Source organism: Antedon bifida, chromosome 7 (assembly GCF_963402885.1).
Source record: "Antedon bifida chromosome 7, ecAntBifi1.1, whole genome shotgun sequence".
NCBI lineage: Eukaryota > Metazoa > Echinodermata > Crinoidea > Comatulida > Antedonidae > Antedon > Antedon bifida.
Genome location: NC_136232.1, coordinates 2,884,189 through 2,907,161, shown reverse-complemented (window position 1 = coordinate 2,907,161; position 22,973 = coordinate 2,884,189). Strand labels below are relative to the sequence as shown.

Sequence of the window (22,973 nt, the reverse complement as noted above, 5' to 3'; positions counted from 1 at the left end):
ACCCATCAAAATTGAGTAAACATTAAATTGAAAGAAGTTAAGTGGAAAAATAATCACATGATCTTTACTACTTCAATTTGAAACTAACAGCAATAAATACATTTCCGTGTTTGGCAATGTTTTCTTTAAATAAAACAAGTAGTTTGATGTTTTTGTCAACAAATGAAACCCCAAGAAAGAAAAAAAACTATTTCTGTATCTATGTTTAGCAATATGTTTGCTTAAATTAAAAAAATACTAAAATAATGACATTCTTCTTGTAATAATGTGTGTAATGTGAATATTGACACAAAAAAAAACATTTTTAGGCAAGAGGTGATTTATTTTAAAATTTATTTAACTATACCGTATATTAGTTCAACATATAAATCCTTCATAACAAATGTACTAACACAACTAGGATTAAAGAATGAACAAGTGCAAATGTGAAAACACGATAATGACTGATGACCAGATGAATGAAAGATGATGGCTGATGACCAGATGAATGAAAGATGATGGCTGATGACCAGATGAATGAAAGATGATGACTGATGACCAGATGAATGAAAGATGATGATGACTGATGACCAGATGAATGAAAGATGATGACTGATGACCAGATGAATGAAAGAGGATGGCTGATGACCAGATGAATGAAAAATGGCTGATGACCACATGAATGAAAAATGGCTGATGACCACATGAATGAAAGAGGATGGCTGGTGACCAGATGAATGAATGATGGCTGATGACCAGATGAATGAATGAGGATGGCTGATGACTTGATGAATGAACGAGGATGGCTGATGACCAGATGAAGGAAAGAGGATGGCTGATGACCAGCTGAATGAAAGATGGCTGATGACCAGATGAATGAAAGATGGCTAATGACCAGATGAATGAAAGAGGATGACTGATGACCGGATGGCTGATGACCAGATGAATGAACGAGGATGGCTGATGACCAGATGAATGAACGAGGATGGCTGATGACTTGATGAATGAACGAAGATGGCTGATGGCTGATGACCAGATGAAGGAAAGAGGATGACTGATGACCAGATGAATGAAAGAGGATGACTGATGACCAGATGAATGAAAGAGGATGACTGATGATCAGATGAATGAAAAATGGCTGATGACCAGATGAATGAAAGATGATGACTGATGTCTAGATGAATGAAAGAGGATGACTGATGACAAGATGAATGAAAGAGGATGGCTGATGACCAGATGAATGAAAGATGGCTGATTACAAGATGAATGAAAGAGGATGGCTGATGACCAGATGAATTAAAGATGGCTGATTACAAGATGAATGAAAGAGGATGACTGATGACCAGATGAATGAAAGAGGATGGCTGATGTCCAGATGAAAAAAAGAGGATGACTGGTCTACTTACAATCTTTCCTTTCTTTTTTTGGAGTAATCCTCTCAGAAAAGCATTGTTTGTAAGGATTTTCTCATGTTGGCCATTTCTTGGTGTTGCTAAAATTAAACAAATATATAAATTAGTTTTTAAAATTTGAAATTATGATTGTATATTAAGATAGTAAAAAGGTTTGCAATCAAATGCCGTCCCTGTTATTCCCAAAACATTGGTGGTAATCTGTAAGTTAACTTTCATATAATTTTAAATGTCAAACTGTAAAAAAAATTTGGGTAACAACAAAAAACAATTTTAGAACTATAATTTGTTTGATTGAATATGAGAATGTTCATATTGACCTTAGAAAACAAATTATGCATTGTAAGGCATGTATTAACTTGGTTAAAAATGTTATATCCATCAAATAATAAAGTTCACTAGCATGGTAAAGTCATTATAAAAGCAAACGGAAATAAAGTACAAGATGGTATGTAAAAAGAACTGCATATGCCACTTTGGCAAGATTTATTCATGTTACATCAGCCTTTTGAAAGGATGTAAAGCTGTTGGTTCTGTGAAATTGATATGATAAAAAATGCAGTAAGAATAATAGAACGTCTCTCAGATCTTGTGTGCTGCTGGGTTGTAGAGGGGGTAATCCTAATTTCCGTTTATACTGTATCATATTACCCAACTCAAGATAACATCTAAATTTCTTACAGTATCCATTAATATTTTCTTCTGAAGTAGACTCATCTCTTTCTTCAATTCTCCTTGAACCATACTCTGGTGTTCCTCGTGATTGTTTTCAAGATCACCCATAGTCTACAATAAATATAATAATGATATTCATAACATAATTCAAGATGCAGAAGTTTTAATTTTGTTTAAATGATAAATAAATAATTGAAAGCATGGTTATTATATTGAAATCAATCATCTTTTTATGTAAATATGCCTACTTTTTAACTACTTTTTAACTTGTAACAATCTTAGTAATATACAATAGAAAGAGAAATATTCATACAAATAATTAATTGTTACAATGTACCTTTATTTTATATATAATATATATACATATAAATCTGAGAATTATAATAAAAGTGGGAAGACCCCACACAAGACAAAAAAAAAAATAAATGATAAATAAATCTTAATACTACTATAAATAATATAATTTAAGAACGAAGATGTAAGATGATTTGTTGTGATTATCAATATCACTAAAAAAAGAAAATAGTGAAAACTCACAAGGTCAATTGGGAAGACATGGAACATTTTTGTCAATGAAAATTAAGGGAAAACCCATTTCAACAACGTGATCTTTGTTATTTAACAGATTATTAAAACTGGTTTCTAAAAAAAACATTCTTTCGAGATTTTTTTCAAGCAGGAAAAGGTTCTAGTGTATCAATAGCAGATAGGGAAGCAAATTTCAGTAAGCTGTTGCATTTTGAAGCCAGGGTACCTAACTAAAATATTTCTATCCTAAGGAGGATATTTTCTGTTTAAAACATTGAAAGAAGCTGAACATAGTAACATGATAATAAAAGCTATGCTTTAATCTTAGATTCTGTGTTCCTGGTTGATTGTGAAATGTTTGTAATAGCAAAACTCTACAGGAAATACATACAGTACATACAAGTTAGTACACACTAACAAAACAAACTATTACAAAGCATCAGAATACAATAAGGTTACAATTGCAGTGACAAAATAGCAAAAAGGGACTTTTAGAAAGTTACATTGCAATACAATGAAATAAAAGATTGCTGTTAGGATGGGGAGTGGGGTTTTAACAGGCAGGAAAACACTACATAAAGTATTAAAATAACTCAGTACTGCTTTCAGAAAATGACACTAAGGATGTAGTTTATAAAGCAATGTAAACAGTACATATTTCAACCGTTCCGGCAATATAGATAATAAATATGACTACAGTAATTAAATATAAAGAGAAACTCTTTAAGATACTCAATTATGCAAAAAAACAGTCAGGATCTTTACTGTTTATACTAATAAATAAAACAAATATATTAACTGATACTTAAAAGTTTAATATACAAAATATTCCAATAATAATCCCTAAGGCATCTAAAAATATGCTTTTTTATTGCAAATTAACCAATAACCAGAACACAGCCCATACTTTTGTTTTTTACAGTACGTGGAAATACACAGGATTTTACTATTATGTTACAACTACCCACCGGAACAAGACAAAACGTATGTTTTATGGATTAAATAATTTCAGTTGGAAAACAATACATAAATAACAAATAATAGTAAAATAAAACAATTAATTTCTATAGATACCAACCACAGAAGAAAGAACATAAATGATCCAGTTTGAGATGTGTATAGAGTTATATATTAGCATAGCCATAATGTGTTAAAACTTATATTTTAATTCATTCATTTCACATGTCCCCTAAACAGGGTGGGGGGAGGGGGTGAATTATAGGGGTGTCTCAAAGGAGGGATTCTAATGTATTACTAAAATTAAGAATTTAAATGGTAACACTTTATTTGAATGAATAATAAGCATGAGATTAATTTAGGCATATGACTAGCAAGCTGCAAGTCCATTCCATGTGATAAAAGCAAGATATAATCCATGTGGAAGTCATAGTAGTATGAAGGGAAACAGGATGTGTATGAAATACCAAAGATGGTATAAGAAATTAACAGGTAGTGCTGACATCACAGACACAGGAAGATATTAAAATAACGTATTGCAACCTCCGGTGTATTATAAACTATATAAATATAGAATGCAACTTATACAGTACTGTACACATTAAAAGTTATTTTAGATCAAATGTTTGCAATATGCTGCAATTGAAATGCAATGGAAAATATTCAAACATTCAAAATAATATAGAAATAAAAAATCAATTCTCACAATACTGGACTCTCCAGAAACTCTCCCAAAACCAGATTTTGCTCGAGGTCCAACATTTTTTACCATTAAAAACACATTCCGATTACCATATTTTCCTGAAAACCAGACAAATTAGGCAAGCCCAAAGGTGTCCGGTATTGGAAGAGTTGGCAATGACAAATGTGAGAAAATTACTCAGATGGTATGTTATGCCACAACCACACAATGATCTACAACAACATTTCTGAATCGTTTGTTTTTGTAGAATACACATTTACTAGTATAATGATGAATGAGTGTCTATATTAATTATGAAGTTTTGGATTTCTAGGTTGGTTTTCATTTTTATGCTCTGTATTATGTTTATTATGTTTATTTATTATTTATTTAATGAAATAAATGTTTGTTGAATTGAAAAAAAACGGTGAAATAAATGTTGAATTGGGTTTACAGTATAATTGACAATACAGTAAATTTTATTTGCCTACAATCGTGACACATGCAAAATGGTAGAGGGCGCCAATTATACATGAAAAGGTAGTGTAATCAGTGTTTAACATACTGTACATGACGTATTTACCTAACCAATCTACACAAATGCAAAATGACAGAGGGCGCTATTCATGGAAAGAAAGAAATTATTGTTTAATCACATAGTGTACAAATGTATAAATTGGCAAACATTGAAAAAACAGGGAAGAGTAAAATTATAGTAATCTTTCATGGAAAAGCTGATAACCAGAATCATAATTGTTTAAATCTATTAAAATCAATAATTCTCTAGATATTACATTTTAAAACACTATTGTTTTTAGTACACAAAACATAGAGATTTAATTTTCTGAGAAAAATAATCTGATAATATATAAATCTGGTAAGCATTTTGACCCAATTATACCTGAATATAAGGTAAATCAAAACTGAATTAGATCAGATATTATTGTAATTAACTAGTATTACTTTCTGGATGTTCTCGAGGACTATAGGAAACCACTTAAAAGCAATTTAATCTGGATAAAATAAATACAATTCATAGAAATGATAATGCTGAATTATTTCATTACTATAGTGTTAAGTTCCTTTTTGTTTTAATGTCTGTACAAAAACAATGGTAATTTTTTTTAAAATTCATTTTGACACTGTAAGTAAGTGAAAAGCCTGATGCAACGATTATTATTGAAGACGTATGATGTGAGTGTGAGCATCATGTTTGTAGTCAGGAAGTTACAATAGAAATAAGGACATTTTTTAAGCTCTGTCTACACTATTAAACTAGTTTGACAAAAAAGTGAAATGTGTCCAAATATGGTAGTGATATGCTCAAATATGGTAGTGATGACATCATCATGTCCATATGGGCACATCACATTTTGTTGTCAAACTAGTTTGATAGTGTAGACAGCTTAAAAAAAGTTCCTTATTTCTATTTTATCACATAAAGTTTATAGTGTAGACAGAGCTTAATACAAACCTTTGAGTACTGTTCAAATAGTTGCCTTAAAGTTTTAAGTCGTTGACTCATGACCACTCTTGACTGTTGGAACAACTTCTGATGTTGTTTGAATAGACTCTATGGAAGAAATAATAATAATTGCAACTATTATTTACAGACCTTGTGCATTGCATACCTCTTTAATCTAGTTATTAAGCACAAAAGTAATTTTGATCTTTAGTTGTCTCATATAAAAATGAACATAAAAACAATTTCCTCAAGAGAAAATTAAATAGTATAAAAAACAACATCTAAATTACATCCATACATTTGATAAATTTTAAATTTATAAAAATAAGATCCATTTAGTATTAGTTCTGTTGCACACAGTAAAACATTCTATCTAAAGATGTATTGTCCCCCAAAAACATGAAAAATGAAGATTAATTAAATCAGACTTTGAATAGGTTATTTTATAGTTTTAATAAATTATTCAGTTAATCCCTTCCATAGATTATAAAATTATAAAATGACAAAATATATTAATAAATTCATCCAAAAACCATTGGCTGGCAGCCAAATTGATTACTTTTTGCTTTAAATTACTGTTTCATTAAAATTGCATATTCAACAACAAATTTGTTAAGAATAATTTGTTTCGGGTACAATACATATTTAATGGTTCTATTAATTTTTAAAATGTTTGCAAATTGAGGCTGGTGACAGTTCTTCCTTCAAATAACCAATCTGAAACATTAGCCCTATTTTTGTTTTCTAAAACCTATTTAACTTGACTCCGCCTTGTTAGAACACTCAATCTTTCAAAATATTCACCCCATTCATCTCAAAAGCATTCATTATAACTGAGCTCTTTATATTTTAATGTTTAATTGCCTTAAATACAATGTCTGGTTCTTGGAGTTTCCAACAGTACAATATGTTGAATTTGATATTAAGCTGTCTACATTATCACACTAATTTGACAAAAAAAAATGTGATGTGCCCAACTATGGTAGTGATATGATGTCATCATGTCCATATATGGGCACATCGCATACAGTTTGATAGTGTAGACAGAGCTTTAGGATTTACTTGTCAATACCTGGAGTTTTTCCTCTTGTTCCTTTACTCTTGTCACATCTGCATCCCATTGGTCAAGGACTGTATTCACTTGTTTTCCATATTCATCATTCAGTTTTTGCCTAATATGAAATGCACATCAATAAATGGACAAATATTTTGGGTTCTGAACAAAAAACAGAAAATTATTATCATGTTGCCAAAGTCTGACCAACACAAAATGTGATCAAATATAGGGTCCAAAAAGAAAATTAGAAATTATGCATAAGTGAAATTGAGTGCCCTTCTATTTTTTGTTTCACTTTAATTTTAGTTTGTTAGTAAGACTTCATAATTATATATGTCATTAACACACAATTCCACATTTTTACTACATACAGCCAAAAATGTATACCTTTGTGTCTGCTGGGTTTTCCACATTTTTTCTACTTTGCCATTGGCCGCTTTCATTGACTGTTGAGTGAATGTTTCCAATCGTTTTCTCTTCCCAGAAATTGACTTGCGTAGATCAGCTACAAAACATAAAGAGCAAATGATGCAGTGTAGAAGATATAAGCGGAGGTCCAAGTGACAAAAAGAGGCTTTGTTATAAAAGCTATTAGTAAAAATTATTTCACAAAATTATATTCGATTGGAAAGATAAGCTTAATAGCTATTCATCAATATAATTTTTAATAAAATACATATAGGTTTTATTGAGTTATGAACCCTAATAGGCTTGTAATCAGAGTTGGCAGCCACTTTGGACGCCATCTTGGATTTGAGGATGACTGCAGTCAATTTGCAATGGTACACCTCTGAATTATTTTTCCTAAAGGTGTAGGCTAACAAAAAAACTTGGTGTACTAAGTTTGTAGAGAGGTGGCAATGGGCGGTCTCTAGACAAGCTCATGGACCTCCGCTTTAATATATCATTTCCAATATGATAGAAAGAATAATTTGTTCCTGACAGGACAATGTAATAATACCCTTGCAAATCATGAACTGCAACAGACATGTTGTCATGAATAGGCGAATGGTATCTTGTTGGTAAGTTGTACCTTTACAGAAATTCAAATCAATTTCAAATTGATTGTTTGTTCGATTCTTTTATTGAATTTTTCTTTTGATTTATGCATTAAATGTCAACAAAAAACTTTTTAGGTTAATATATTCTTAAATCTTAAAAACTCACCTCCAAAATTCTGAATCATGTTTTGAACTTCATTACTTAAATAAAAAAAGGAATATTTGATAAGATAAGATGAGTTTTCTAGATGTAAAGCTCTGTCTACACTATCAAACTAGTTTGACAAAGTCTGAAGTGCCCAAATATGGTAGTGATATGCCCAAATATTGATATAGTGACATTATAGTGATATTATTTCATCATGCCCATATAAGGGCACATCACATTTTTTGTCACATAAAGTTTGTTAGTGTAGACAGAGCTTCAGACAATTAAAATCAAGGTAAATGTGTAAACATATTAGTGCATTTAAACAAACATTGGAATAATATTTTTTGTGACAAACTTTCAACACAAAAGTAATTATATCTGCAAATAGTCGTGCAATTTTAGATGGATCCACTAGGAAGCTATGCAAATGTCCACAAATCGACTTTGTGACGCAAACAATTCAATTAGCTAAGCAGTATGTGTGATAGCGATATAATGTTAGTTTAACAAATATTTAAATATTCCTTAAAAAAGTGAAACTTACCCAAATCAATTATAACATAAAAATGCCATCATTGAAAATCTGTTAATAAAGTTAGTCTGAACTCAATTAAATAACAGCTGTGAATATAAAACAAAACGAAAAACAAGGAGATTAAATACATCAAAATTTTAACTTTCACTACAACTTCTTTTCCTAAGATTAAAAAAATGTTAAATATATTCTATCATTAGTGTGAAGACTTATCTGTGTTGATGTTTATCAAATAAATATTTAAACTTTTGATCACAAAACAATAACCAAAACGGACAATTCCGATGTTAATCAGAGAAAAATCCACAAAAAAAATAAGGTTTGTAGGGTCTAGAAATAAAATATAGGCTGTGTATTTATGATAAAAGCTTACAGCTCCTGGAACATACTGCAGGCACAAGAACATCTAAAAATCCTTGAATCTAGTCAAGCACTCACAAAAACTGAACACCACCAGGTACTGTTTTTAATTTGTACACATGGCAGGGAATAATTTCGCCAGTGTAGCATAGCAAAAAGCAAAAAGCTATACACAACAACCTTTTTGCTACACATGTGTAGCAAAAAATACAATATAACTATGTTTCTCGACTCAAAAATCAGTTTGATTAGCAAAATTGCTAAACAAAATATAAAAATGAAATTTTCCCCTGCATGATTTGCATAAAATTCTTATAAAATCTACTAGTGTTGAAGAACTGGTGCGTACCAATGGCCAAGTTACCCGGAAACTTTCCCAAAGTTTAATCATAAATGTAAATAAAAATAAATGATTGATTGGAAACTTTGATAACATAGAATTTGTAGATAACTAAAACTTGTTTTTAAAAATTTAATAATACTTACTCATATGGGGGGTCAGCTGTACCCTCCTCAGCATCATCAGCATACTGTCTTTTCATTCCTGTTCTGCTAACAATGGGGTCTTCAAATTCTGTAATGATAAAAATGTTTATGGTAAAGAGGATATTCAATAGTGTATTATATTATACTGTTCTAGTTTGTCTATTGAGTTTCTAAAGGTCTGTCTACACTATCAAACTTTATGCGACAAAAAAATATCATATCCCTACCATATTTGGGCACATCACACTTTTTGTCAAACTAGTTTGACAGAGCTTAATGCAATTGTATGACCCACTATACGACCCCCGGGAGAGGTGTGTCATGGGTGCGTCATTTACAAATAATTACTGACACAGGGGTGCGTCAAAAAACCTAGATGGTACGTCACATCAATGAACAATGGTGGGTCAATGTCCGTCACTTTACCACCCACCATATCATAAACACCATGGTCACAGTGCGTCAAAATTGGTGTGTCATGGTCACCTAAAGGTAAGTCACATTTTTGACGCACAGGTGCGTCATGGTATTCATAAGGTATGACGCACATCGGACAATTGGTGCACTTCTCCTGGGGGTCGTATAGTGGGTCATACAATTGACAAGTGCATAAGAATATCATTGGTTTCTAATTGATTTTGAACAATTCATAATAGTTAGACATTTGCATAAAACTTAAATTCAGTCAGAAAATAGCGTTTTTATTATTACATTACACTTGTTCATTAACTTAGGATTATTAGATTATAGTATGTTGTAAAATGCATTGTCAGTGAATGCGTTGGTGAAACTTGTTACTGGGTTCATCATTTAGAAAATGAAAATAACATATTCATTTGAGTATATGAAGTGATTACCATTACTATCATGTTGATGGAGTAGGCCAACCATCAGAGGTCTATCAGGTATAACATCTGGCTATTTATCTTCAATTTAAGGGTTCATGTTTACATCGGAAACAATTACAGTATTATATTTTTTTATTATTATTTTTAAGTAAAGTGATGTAAATACAGCAGAAAAAAGTAATAACCAGAATGTCCTTGTTGGTTGTTTTGTTCTTGATCATCAAAGTCAAAGTTGTCTTCAGGTACAACTTGTTTCTGTAGCTTCTTTCTTCCAGCTGTAGCTCTTGGCATGATGGTGAACCTTAAAAAAATGATTTACAAAATTTTGATATTGCATTGCCTATTTTAAAATTGGTAGTAGGCTACCTAGCTAGGACTGTTCCATTTAAAGTTCCAGGGCATGAAAAATTACACACGAGGGACACGTCTGGGATTGAAATAGGCTCCTACTATAGTGTAGCAACATTCCAGAATATTCCATTTTCAAACCAATGAAAAAATATAGGGTTTATGAGGGGTGTTAAGATGTTTGGTTGATAATTAATGATATGTGCCAGACTTCGGCACCTAACGGAAATAACTAATTAAATTAAATTATTTGCAATGTTGTTTATTAAATTTTATTCAAAATATAATTGTTGGTAAAATAAATTTAATATTGCTGTTTTTTGACTCATTTATTTCACATCTGGCCTAGCTAGGCCTGCTATTTCATCGACGATCGATTGCGCAATCGCTCGCGCGTAATTCCAGGGCTTGTTTGGGCAGCGTATGCCGAGGATTGGCACACACATGCCGAGGTTTGGTACATAAATAAAAAACACATTTTTTATTATTGTTTGTTAATTTATATAAATATTTATTTGATAATTCACACTGTATTTACTATACTTATATAAATACTAAAACTCTACCAACAAATATTTTGTGATGCTTTTAAAAAATACACGTAAATAACGAATTTCCCTGTAACCTGCCGAGGTCTGGTACATCTACCCTAGGCCTACTACTACTAGGCCTAGGCCTAGCCTATCCTAGCCTATAGGGCCTCTATCTATTATTATCTATTATTAGGCTAGCCTAGACCTACTAGCCTAGGCCTAGCCTAGAGAGAGGGCTATGCCTAGGCCCATGAAGTAACTCCGTGCTAGGCCTAGGCCTAGGCTAGGTAGACTAGACATAGGCGGGGGCCTAGGCTAGTAGGCTGGGAGCCTAGCTAGGCTAGCCTATAGGCTAGCCGTCCTTTTTAGTTTTAGCTTTTATTACCTTGTTTCTTGTATTTATGAGTTTCAGTTTCTAATAACAGAATAATGGCCCTATAGACCTAGAATAGAAGATAGGTAGATAGTAAGAAAGACCTGTTGTAAAAATCTTCAAGTGGTCAGGCTAAGCCTAGGGTAGATAAACAGTGAATTGAAGTGAAGTCGTCGCGTCGGCACGGTGTTACAATGGTGGAGGTCCCGCGTGTCGACCGTCTCTCTCTACCGTTTTTTGTCGTCTGCTTCAAGGGCATGCGCACACCACCACCAAACAAAGACCCACGTCACACAGTATTTAATTTGCTCTTCTCTTCTTCTTGTTGGTGATTGGATAATAGTTTGCGCGCTCGAAATGTTATAGATCACAGAAACATGCAACAGTATGACATCTTTTTAATTTGACTATAGTATAGTATAGTATAGTATAGTATACAAATAATGAATGTTTATGAGTGTAATGGTACAAATAATGGCATGAGGTGAATGATGAAATGTATACCATTACACGAATATGAAAGATTCATTATTTGTTTTATATAACATCTAAATAGATTCCTATCATTTGAATCAAATAAAAGGTAGGCCTAGCCAAGGGAAATGATTCACATTGATTAAAACAGTAAATTTGGTTTTTAATAATTATATTAAATATTATTATTTATATGGATTTTATAAATGCACCTACTGTTAGTATTAATTATGTCAACAAACGACCAAACAATTCTAAGCCTAGGCCTAGCAAGGCTAAAATGCCTAGGCATAGCCTAATACTAACATGCCTAGGCCTACTACTAGGCCTAGCTAGGTCTAGGATGAAAGACAGCAATACGAAAATTCGACCGGCAACTGAAACTCATCTATAGGCTAATTATGTTTTTCCAACGATTCCACGTCTTGTAGAAATGTTTCCATTAATTAATCAAAATCCTAAGAACGATCTAAAGTTAATTTAAATGCCTTTTTTATCTAAATTAGTACATATATATCTGTCCAAAAATGTACTAATCGCTAATTTCAAAAGCAATAGAATAAAAAAAAATATTTTCCAAACGCGAACAGATATTTTTTCGTACACGAAAAAAAGTACTATTAAACGATCGTTTAATAGTGCGTACTATTGCACGCCATGTGACACAATCGTCCAATCAAATGACAGGAATTTATTTAGGTGTTATATAATATAGTATAGTAGTTTTTTTTCTTACATGGCATAGCATTTGTATTAATAACATGTTCGTACTGAATTCATGGATATGATGTCTTCGTATCCATTATGAGCACATCACATCTTTTTGTCGTATAAAGTTTGATAATAGGGAGGTTTCGCAACCTTACGAATACGATAACGAAAACGGATACGTCACACATTTGTGAAACTTTTGAGCTGATCCCCATTTCGTATTGACGAATATCACCAGTCATATTCGTAACTACAAAACGAGTATAGATTTTGATCTATTTTGCACATTTTGCATTTGAATCAGGAATGATTCATGATTATAATATAATTATAGATTTATTGAAAGTAATTTATTAAAGTAATTTACTAAAATGCCAAGTCAATTTTGATAAATAGCAGTTTTTAAAGTCCTCACTCGCTTTGATGTTACGCTAGGCCTAGGCAGCCAAGCACCAAGCAATAATAACACGTACCTGCGCTTCGCTCAAATTTACCGCAGTCATATTTTGAACGGCGCCCTCAATAATGTTGGTACTGAATTAAAAGTCCCTCTTCGGCGAATAAGTAACCAGACCAATCGAACAACGTTCAAATTATTTTGGTTCTACATTTTTATTCGACTAACATTCCAGAACCATTATAATAATTTTGCTAAGTATAGTACTTTCTTTGTTTGTTCGTTTGTTAATCGCGATAGCGCCTACAGTTATCAAGTTATCATTCTGAATATTTCGGTGTAATAATAGTAATAATAGGTATATACTTACAGAACATGACTATTGAAATTCAAGATAATCGGTTCATTGATTGATGACTTCACAAATAAAAAAAAAAAGAAAATCTGTAAATATCAACAAGCGCCCTCTCTCGCATGTACATCGCATGTACATCGCCTCCAACGAATTATTTCCTTGTACGTTTTTCTGTTTCATTCTCCACACATAATGGAGGTATGGGCGCAACCGTTTCTAGCTCGAAGAATTACTTGGTTTATTTTTGGAGCAATTGCTGTAATAACTATAGAAAATATAACAACGGAGAATCCAATGAATCTGTAAGTTAGTTTTTAAGTTGTATCCTGTAAGTTTTTATATCCATTAAACTCAGCAAACAATGCGAATATATTGTTAGAACGTTTGCATGGCGAAAACAATATGTTGATATAAAATATGCAATACACCACGTAGCCTACTGCATATAGTTCTGAAAAGAGATTGCTGTGATGCGAATAAAATAAGGCATATGCGAATATTCCTTGTGTGTATACTGTATATACATCATTTGCGAGGTACTCTTACTGTGTTCTTCTCCATAACAAAAATAAATATAATAAATTCACACTGTTAACATTTCGGTACAAATCAACATTTAACTTATAAAAATTTGTGTAAATATAGTACAAATGTAATCGTTTCTTGGGTCTACAAAACAAATTATCTTGCCACACCCATAATTATGTGAAGTCTGTTTTGGTTGCAGGCATTCGACATTCTGCTATCTTAATTAAGTATATAGGCCTATATTATCCAAAATGATGTTTTATATTTGCTACAGAACACTTTTGTTGGTTTTTTGTTTTAATTTACTCAGACGAACGGTAAGTGGAAAAGTGCGTGCTTGTCCTACGTAAAATAATTTTTTATCTTGAGTGGGTTTCTGCTCAAAACCGTCCGTCCGCTCCGCGTTCTGTGAAATTGTAATAGAAATATTAAATATAGATTTTTTCCCGCTTACCGTTTACACGGAAAAAAATAAAATTACTTTACTGTGATATATTTTTGATTCACGAATGAGAAGAATGACTTTGTTCATTTTTGGAGCAATTACGGTATTAACTATACGTAAAAATAAACTTACAATTCAATCGTAAATCATTGATGTTTCATTAATTAATGATGTCACATCCGACAATGAATTCTTCAACTATAAAATGCCGATTGGCTGACTACATTGACGATAAAGCTGTGTTTGATATGAGGTAATGTACTTTTGAATGTTATTGTTAACCTTTTACTTATATATGTTAATATAATTAACATCCACTTAAAGCCAATTTACACAGACGAGCGGTTTGTTCCTTGTACGTGTTACACAAACTTATTTGATTTGTTAAGATACCAATGGAGATATGGACACAGATTCATTGCATTCTTCTTTGAAGAATCCAATGAATCTGTAAGTTTGTTTTTACGTTGTATCCTGTAAGTTTGAATATCCATAAATCAAACCAACAAAGCGAATATGCCTTGCATTTTTACTGTATAGGCCTACATTATTTGCAGGGTTTTACATAACAAAACTAAATATAATTCACACTGTTAACTTCAAGATTTTAAACTTATAAAGATTTAGGTAAATATAGTACACAATTTAAGCGTTTTCTTAAGTCTACAAAATAAAATATCTAATTGTTACACCCTAAAATGTTTTAATAAAAATAAGTTGTTACCGTACTAAACATTATTCATTCATGCAAGCACCTTTCCACACTTTATTCATAATAAACTCTAATACAGTTGTTCAGTAGAACCTGCACGGTCAGATCATGGATTAAGGAATAGATCTATTCCTTAATCCATGGTCAGATCATCCAGTATAATTGGGTTTATTTTTACGTCAAGTAAAGGCCAACTCAGACAGCGTCGTACGACGAGGCCCGACGAAACGTCTTGCTGTCTGAGTTGAATCCAGACGAGACGAGACGAGTCGTCTTGAGATAGCGTCGGGCGTAGTTTTAGGCCGTCTCGAGAACTTTAAACATGTTTAATTTTCTCGCGACGAGAAGACTCGTTGTACGAATGCTGTCTGAGTTAGATAATATAAGATAATAGTGTTTACCGACCAACCAACCGACCGAGCTGTTGTGGCTGTAGAGTCGCGTTTCACTTTGTAATATCTGTTTATATTAGTTTAGTTTTTTTTACGCAAATGGTTACGGAATAAAACTTCTGTTTATGATTTATTTTCTTTTAATTCACGAATGATGGCATGCGTAAGAAAATGATAATTAAATGAGCAATCTTAAATTATTAATTTTTCTTGAGAACATATGAATTATTCAACTATAAGTATAAATCGATTGGCTGACTACATTAACGAGCCAAAGCCAATTTACACAGACGATCGGTATTTGATTTGTTAACATAATGGGGATATGGGCACAACCGTTACTAACTCGAAGAATTACTTTGTTCATTTTTGGAGCAATTACGGTGGTATTAACTATTATTGAGGGCCCCTTGATTGTCAGCTTATGCTGTTTAGGGTCACCCTCACTAAATAAAGTTTAATAAATAAATAGAAAATCTCACAACGGATAATCTGTAAGTTTGTTTTTACGTTGTATCCTGTATATTTGAATATCCATAATTCAAACCAACAAAGCGAATATGCCTTGCATTTATATACTGTATTAGGCCATGCATCTTCTACATAACAAAACTAAATATAATTCACACTGTTAACTTCAAGATTTTAAACTTATAAAGATTTAGGTAAATATAGTACAAAATGTAAGCGTATTCTTAAGTCTACAAAATAAATTATCTAATTGTTACACCCATAATACTTTAAAATGAGAATAAGTTGTTACCGTACTAAACATTATTCATTCATGCAAGCGCATTTTCTAACTAACTGTATTAATAAACTATAAACGTTTACAACTTGTACAGTAGAACCTGTACGGTCAGATCAACCAGGCTAATTTTTCCGCCATGTTGTAAATGAAAAATAATTAATTAATTCATTCTTATATTAAGGATAATGAAATATGGTTACATTTAATTGTTATCCTGAAAGTGAAAGTTTTTCATCAGATCTACATTAATAAACCGTTGCTAAATGCTTGCTATTGGTTCTGAATCGCATATTTTTCAGTTTTATGTATTATATTACAAAACAAAGGAAATATAATAATCTTTTAAATGAAATAATTTATTCTAGTAACTTTCATTTTTCAGAAGACTTCTTGAAAATTTCAAAGCGCCGTCACCTAAGATAAGATACGGGTATGGAACTCACGCATATTAATAACAATTATCAAAGAACAACATCAAGTCTGTTTTGGTTGATTTGCAGGCATTCGGACATTCTGCTATCTCAATTAGTATAAGCCTATATTATCCAAAATGATATTTGTTAAGCCTTGTCTACACTATCAAACTTTATGTGACAAAAAAATGTGACATGCCCATATATGGACATGATGATGTCATATCACTACCATATTTAAGCATATCACTACTATATTTGGGCACATCACACTTCTTTTGTAAAACTAGTTTGATAGTGTGGACAGAGCATTACAACTACAGTAGAACCTCTAATTTGGAATACATATTCATGGGACACCACTAAAATAAACGAAAGGCAATGTTTAAACACTACTAGACCAACACCATATCAAAGGTGACACTATGTTGAGTTCCAAAGGTTTCCACTTAGAGGTAGCGGTTTTACTGAAATTCATCTTGTGAGAACAGTGACCATTTTCAAAATAATGGTTTACCCGCCTAATAAATAAATTATACATTATGATGATGATAAAGGTAGCAGCAAAATAATGGTTTACCCGCCTAATAAATAAATTATACATTATGATGATGATAAAGGTAGCAGCAAAATAATGATTCCAGTAAGGCCATTCCGTTTCCATTTAATGCCATCTTGAATATGTATTGTCCCCCAAAAACATGAAAAATGAAGATTAATCAAATCAGACTTTGAATAGGTTATTTTGTAGTTTTAATGAAGTTAATCACTTTCGTAGAAAAAAACGAAAACAAATAATATTTTCAAACAAATGGTTAAATTCAACCAAAAACTACTTTATTGCTTTAAATTACAATTTTTCAGGTAAATAATGGGGGTTTTTTTCAATCCAATTTTTTGGTCAAAGTGAATAACTATTATGCGACATTAAAATGGCATATTAAAAAAAATTATAGGAATTATTTTTTCAGGGGGGGGGGGGCAATATTTCAAGTACAAATTCTTCCATGAATTCAAAATTCCACAGAAAAGTCAATTCTCGACAGATTTTTTAAAATTATTTTATTTTCATATTAATTTCATGATAAAAACCTAATCTTTGTAGCATACTGTATACCTATTTATATTAGTTTAGTTTTGTTACGCAAATGGTTATGGAATAAACTTACTGTTTGTAATTTATTTTCTATTGATTCACGAATGATTGCATGCGTAAGAAATGATAAAAATAAACTATCGTAAATCATTAAAGTTTCTTTAGAAACAAGACACATCCGACAAAGAATTCTTCAACTATAAAATGTCGATTGGTTGAATACATTGACGATAAAGCTGTGTCTGATATGAGGTAATGTCATTGTTAACCTTCTACTATTTTAAAATTATAATTGATATAGCCTACCATTACAGCCAATTGATCTTTGCAACATGAATCGATTAAAAAATGATGCTATTCTCTTTAATGTTTGTAGTTTTTTCTTTATGTAGATTTTAGTCATGTTTTTTATTTTCAATACATGCATTTTTATTCGTTTTTATGAATTTTAACTTTTTGTACTTTATTATAGGCCTGACTTCTGGCTTACGCATGCGCACTATAAAAGCCTCAGACGTTTATTGTCAAACAATGAAATTAAATACTTTAAGGCCAATTTACACAGACGAGCGGTAGATGTAAGCTGAAAACAAAAATATAGAATATATTATGTTATTTTTTTATGTACACAAATGCGGAGCGGAATGGTGGTTACAGATACCATGGAAGAAATATCTGTATTATTTCCTCCATGCAGATGTTCATTTTTATATTGTTATTATTATTGAATTACAGAAAAAGGCTTATCAAAGCTGGATTTAATCCGTCGATATTAACCCTGATTTACAAGGATGGTTTCAAACAGAATAAACGAATGACAAAATTACCAAATAATATCGACAGTATTCCTCTGCAAGAATCCTGTGCAGTTGTAGGCAGTGCTGGTATTCTACTAAACAGCAGTTGTGGACGTGAAATAGATGAACATGACTTTGTTTTTAGAGGAAATCTTGCACAAACTATTGGTTTTGAACAAGACGTTGGTAATAAAATAGACATGATGGTGCTCAACGATGCTTCTACTGCGAGAAGCGGTATATGTCTCACAAACTTTTCAAATGCATGTCATAATAACTATTACGAGACATTTAACCAGCTTAATTATGCATATGTATGGATTTCCAAATTCGATGCTACCAGAAATGCAACGTTTGCACATAAGCTTGCTATTGGCATCAAGCAGAATAAATTGAGAGTTAAAATTGTATACCCTTACCGAGGGATACTTGGACTAGTACAACGGTAAGTTTTCTTATATTGGTTCTAGGCCTACTGATTATACCTCATTGACACATAATATAAAGGCCAACATAGGCCCATATTTTTATTGCAATACACTGTTCACAAACATGTTATCTAAAAGTGTTTCAACCGCGGCCTGGAATTTTTTCTTTCTATAATATATGAAGCAAATATCTCCTGAATAAACGTTAGTTACCTCAAGACAAGTTTGTAGACATTTATACATGATCATATGTACTTTTTAATTTATGTACTGTATCTGATAGTGCTAACACATATTGTTATTATTTAAACATACCTAATTCAATTATTAACCATGTTATTTTGTTTGTTCATAGATTCTGGAAAAATGATAATCCTTCGCTAGGGCTAATCATGTACACTGCAGCGGCTACAATGTGCAGGCGTGTTTCCTTATATGGTTTTTATCCATTTTATGAACTACCGAATGGTCAACCGTTGAAACATCATTACTATGACAACCGAAAACTGAATTATACCACTACCCACCACATGCCAGCTGAATACAAACTGTTAAAATCATTAAATAGAAGTCGAGCACTCCGTCTAGTTTCAGATAAGTGTAACGTATAAGGTCTCGATAGTTATTATACAATATGACATTCTATGTAAAACGAGTTTTGAAAAGAGTTCTAGTCATGCTTCGACGCTCATAGAATATTTTATCTTTACTGTTTATTAAGTAATTATTATTATTAATTATTACTATTAATAACTATTGAGTTTTTTTCTCCTTTGGCTTTATTATAAAGTACGGTATTACATAACAAGGCCAACAGCCATAAGTCGCGTGCTCTCAGAAAAAAATGAACTTTCAAAAAGTAATGTACTTTAAAACTTTTCTGTACATCAAAACAGTTCAAAAAGTACAGAAAAGCGATAAAACGCATAGTGATACCGGACCGACAGACAGACCGACATTGCATTGTTAATGCACGCCTAAACCAGATAATCAAATAATGATATAGTTGAAGATTCCCATAGTATTATTATTATTATTGTTAGGAGCCTAATTATTACAAGCTTTTTATCTATTTTTTTATGAAGTGAAATAAAGTTAAATGTTTATGGATATTGATGTTTGAATGTACTACAAGGAATTCAATGAATTAAGAATTGGCAGGAAATGTAGGCTATAGGACTACCAACTATTGATGTAAAGCTATATGATATAATAATATATGAAGATGCGTTACACTGAATAATATTTTAATTCATCATCATAAATTCATTATAGATTCAATATTGACAAGGAATAATTTGAGAGGCAAGGTTATTAAATTTCAATAAAATATCGATTCGGCTCTTTTTAAAATTCGATTTTGGCTCGGAATTGTGTAGGCAGTAGGCCTATATTAAGAAAAATTGTAAAAATAATGATGAACAGTACTGGTTCAAAATTTCTAAAATCTAAGGTATAGGCTGTTACATCACTTCCATAAAAATGTAACCTTTCCATCAATGATTATTTTTGCAATATAGAATCCACTCTCTTTGCCTCCGGGTGCTATATATAATTAGATATACTCCATGGTTAAAATTTAACAAACTTGTAACTGTAAAAATGTTAAATCTTAATTAAATTATTTATAAAAGCGTTATGGCTAAATTATTATTTGTTCTCTTGTCGGACCCGTAAAGACATTATAATTTAACTGTAGGCCTATACTAATCACCTTTCTACTTATTGATAACTGTCTAACATTGAAAGTTACTGTAAACAAAGTTGACAATTGAATGCACCTTTGTGAAAAGAGACACGAAAAGAAGGATTCCATGGAATTTTTCACGATCCACTTTGACCCCACAACATCGCTTAATAAAAACCCTGGAGTTCTTTACAGACAACCTTTCAATTGACGTGAAAGGAATGTTAGGGGATGGTTATGTGTGTATTATTAGGCTTTATAGTATCGACTGAAAACATTAGTTCGTCATTAATTTCAGTATAATAACAGTAATAGGTCTATGAACGAATAAACAGCTGGTACGGAAAACGTGAACCAGTATACGAACCTAAAGAGAAATAAAGACATGAGAATTTTGTAAGGCATGACTCTTTCTACAGCGAACGGCTTGTCGATGTGTTCCATGCTATATTGGAATACACCTGCCAACCAAGTAGTATGAAATATGTGTTAAAATAATATTAAAGAGATACAAAAACAGAATATTACGAAGAAAAAAAGATAGAAGGTGTATAAAAAATTTAATTGAAAAAACTGAATGAATAAAGGTGGTGGTTAACCACGAAAGATAAAAAAAGTACACCCGCCAATCATCCTTTTCATGGCGACATTATAGGCTCCGTTATGTTAGTGGTAGGATGAGGACGGCGAACGCGCTGACGGAACGTTACAAGTACTCGTTCTACCCAGCTGGGATACGATTGTTAAGCCAAGATATGAGCACTGTAATTTCCATTATATTGGATAATAAAAAGGAATTTGTATCTGTATATAGCAAAGACAAGTCATCCGTGATCCAAACTTCGTACATAATAACAGTACAGTACAGTATATAACAATATAGGGTAAAAAAACGTCAGGGCCTCCACACATTTATTACCTCCGCCAAGGAGGTTATGTTTTCACCCCTGTATGTTTGTGTGTTTGTGTGTGTGAACAGCCTGGAGGCCACAGTTTTCATTGTTACTGTGATGCTTGTAATCAAACAATTTCAAATCAACGTGTAATGTAATGCGGGGGTGTTATGCTTGGTTCACAAAGGATGTTAACGTAACGTAAGCGTGTTGGACCAATGACAAGCGACAATTCATCGCCTGTGATTGGTAAAACCACTTACGTTGCGTTACGCCCTTGTGTTGCGTCTTTAGTGATAACCAAGCATTATGCTGGGTTACGCCTTGCGTAGCCTACGCCTTTGCGTGTGAACTAGGCAGTGGCGTTATTAACGTAACTCACTACGCAACGTCCTTGGCGTTATTAATCTGAAATAAAAGTAATAATGACTGAAAGCAGAGTGACTTTCGGGAAAGAACTGAACTAAGAAATTGGAAATCAAGCGCTGACTATAATTAAGATGGCCGTATTTCAAGAAATTGTTTTAAAAAACCTCAACAAACACGGCCATCATGAAAGTGTAAAATCGAAACAGAAACCATAGGTAAGTACTTTTAAAACTTAAACGATATTTCACTATATAACGAACGCCGTACGTGCACACCTTGGCATTTTAATCCGTGGATTACCTACACCAGTCTTGCGCTGTTCGTTCACACGCACGGCGAATATAATCTCTGATTTTATAGAACTGAACTTTATACAAAGTTGCGCCAGAAAGAGATTGACCACGTTTTTAAAACCAATTTGTTCCCAAAGCTAAATGGAGAGTTTATCTGACCTTAAAGGCCAGGTGCGGGCAAAAAATTTATATTGATCATACATTCCAATAATTATCGATCTATAGTTTCTCCTATGTTTCATAATTTTTGGGATTTTATTTGTGCTACACAAGCTTGTTGAAAATAAGCACTTTCTTATCAGTAGGGGGATAGTTCAAATTACACAGTAAATCTCTGTAAATTGTACACAAATTTTGTAAATAGAGAGGCATTTTAAAAAGCTATGAAAAATAAACGTTGTGGTAAACAATGTTATCAGATGACTAAATATAGGTTATATAACTTGAATTTTACATTTCTGGTATTTTTATTAAAGTTCAGATTTTTATTTTTATGCTATAGAAAAAATTATCCACCGTATATCCACCATCTTTTTTCACCTTCTAGGGAGTCACCAGACATGTTATTACATTAGGTTAAACTACCTAACTAATGAAAAAAGTGGTTTTTATGGCAGAATTTTGCCAAATTTTGTATTTGACCATATTCAGGGAAATTCATGTTTTTTCGTCTTGATTTCTGTTACAAATATTTGATTTATGTACAATTAACCAGATATTATATTTAAAATCATGCCTGTACCTGAGCTTTAAAGACCTTTCCAATCGTAAAACATTAGAAGAGACAATTTAATAGGCAATAATTATTTGACAACCGTATATCATTTTAGACAACAATTATC

The 22,973-nt window shown here is 32.0% G+C and overlaps 2 protein-coding genes across 2 annotated transcripts; one reads left to right on the top strand and one right to left on the bottom strand.

The window, feature by feature from the left end:
• Positions 1–316: 316 nt before the first annotated feature.
• On the bottom strand, positions 317–11,632 carry LOC144848124 (synaptonemal complex protein 3-like). The gene is made up of 10 exons (XM_078704819.1): positions 11,403–11,632; positions 10,322–10,437; positions 9,289–9,376; positions 7,923–7,957; positions 7,143–7,260; positions 6,771–6,870; positions 5,708–5,806; positions 2,073–2,177; positions 1,372–1,471; positions 317–967 (listed from the first exon to the last, which is right to left on the bottom strand). Exons 2-9 carry the CDS (start codon positions 10,425–10,427, stop codon positions 1,418–1,420), a joined length of 705 nt encoding a protein of 234 aa, XP_078560945.1. The 5' UTR covers positions 10,428–10,437; positions 11,403–11,632; the 3' UTR covers positions 317–967; positions 1,372–1,417.
• Positions 11,633–17,808: 6,176 nt separating this feature from the next.
• LOC144848314 (CMP-N-acetylneuraminate-poly-alpha-2,8-sialyltransferase-like) lies at positions 17,809–20,523 on the top strand. The gene is made up of 3 exons (XM_078705029.1): positions 17,809–17,916; positions 18,400–18,906; positions 19,245–20,523. The coding sequence occupies exons 1-3, from the start codon at positions 17,912–17,914 to the stop codon at positions 19,498–19,500; spliced, it is 768 nt and encodes a 255-aa protein (XP_078561155.1). The 5' UTR covers positions 17,809–17,911; the 3' UTR covers positions 19,501–20,523.
• The last annotated feature ends 2,450 nt before the right edge of the window (positions 20,524–22,973 follow it).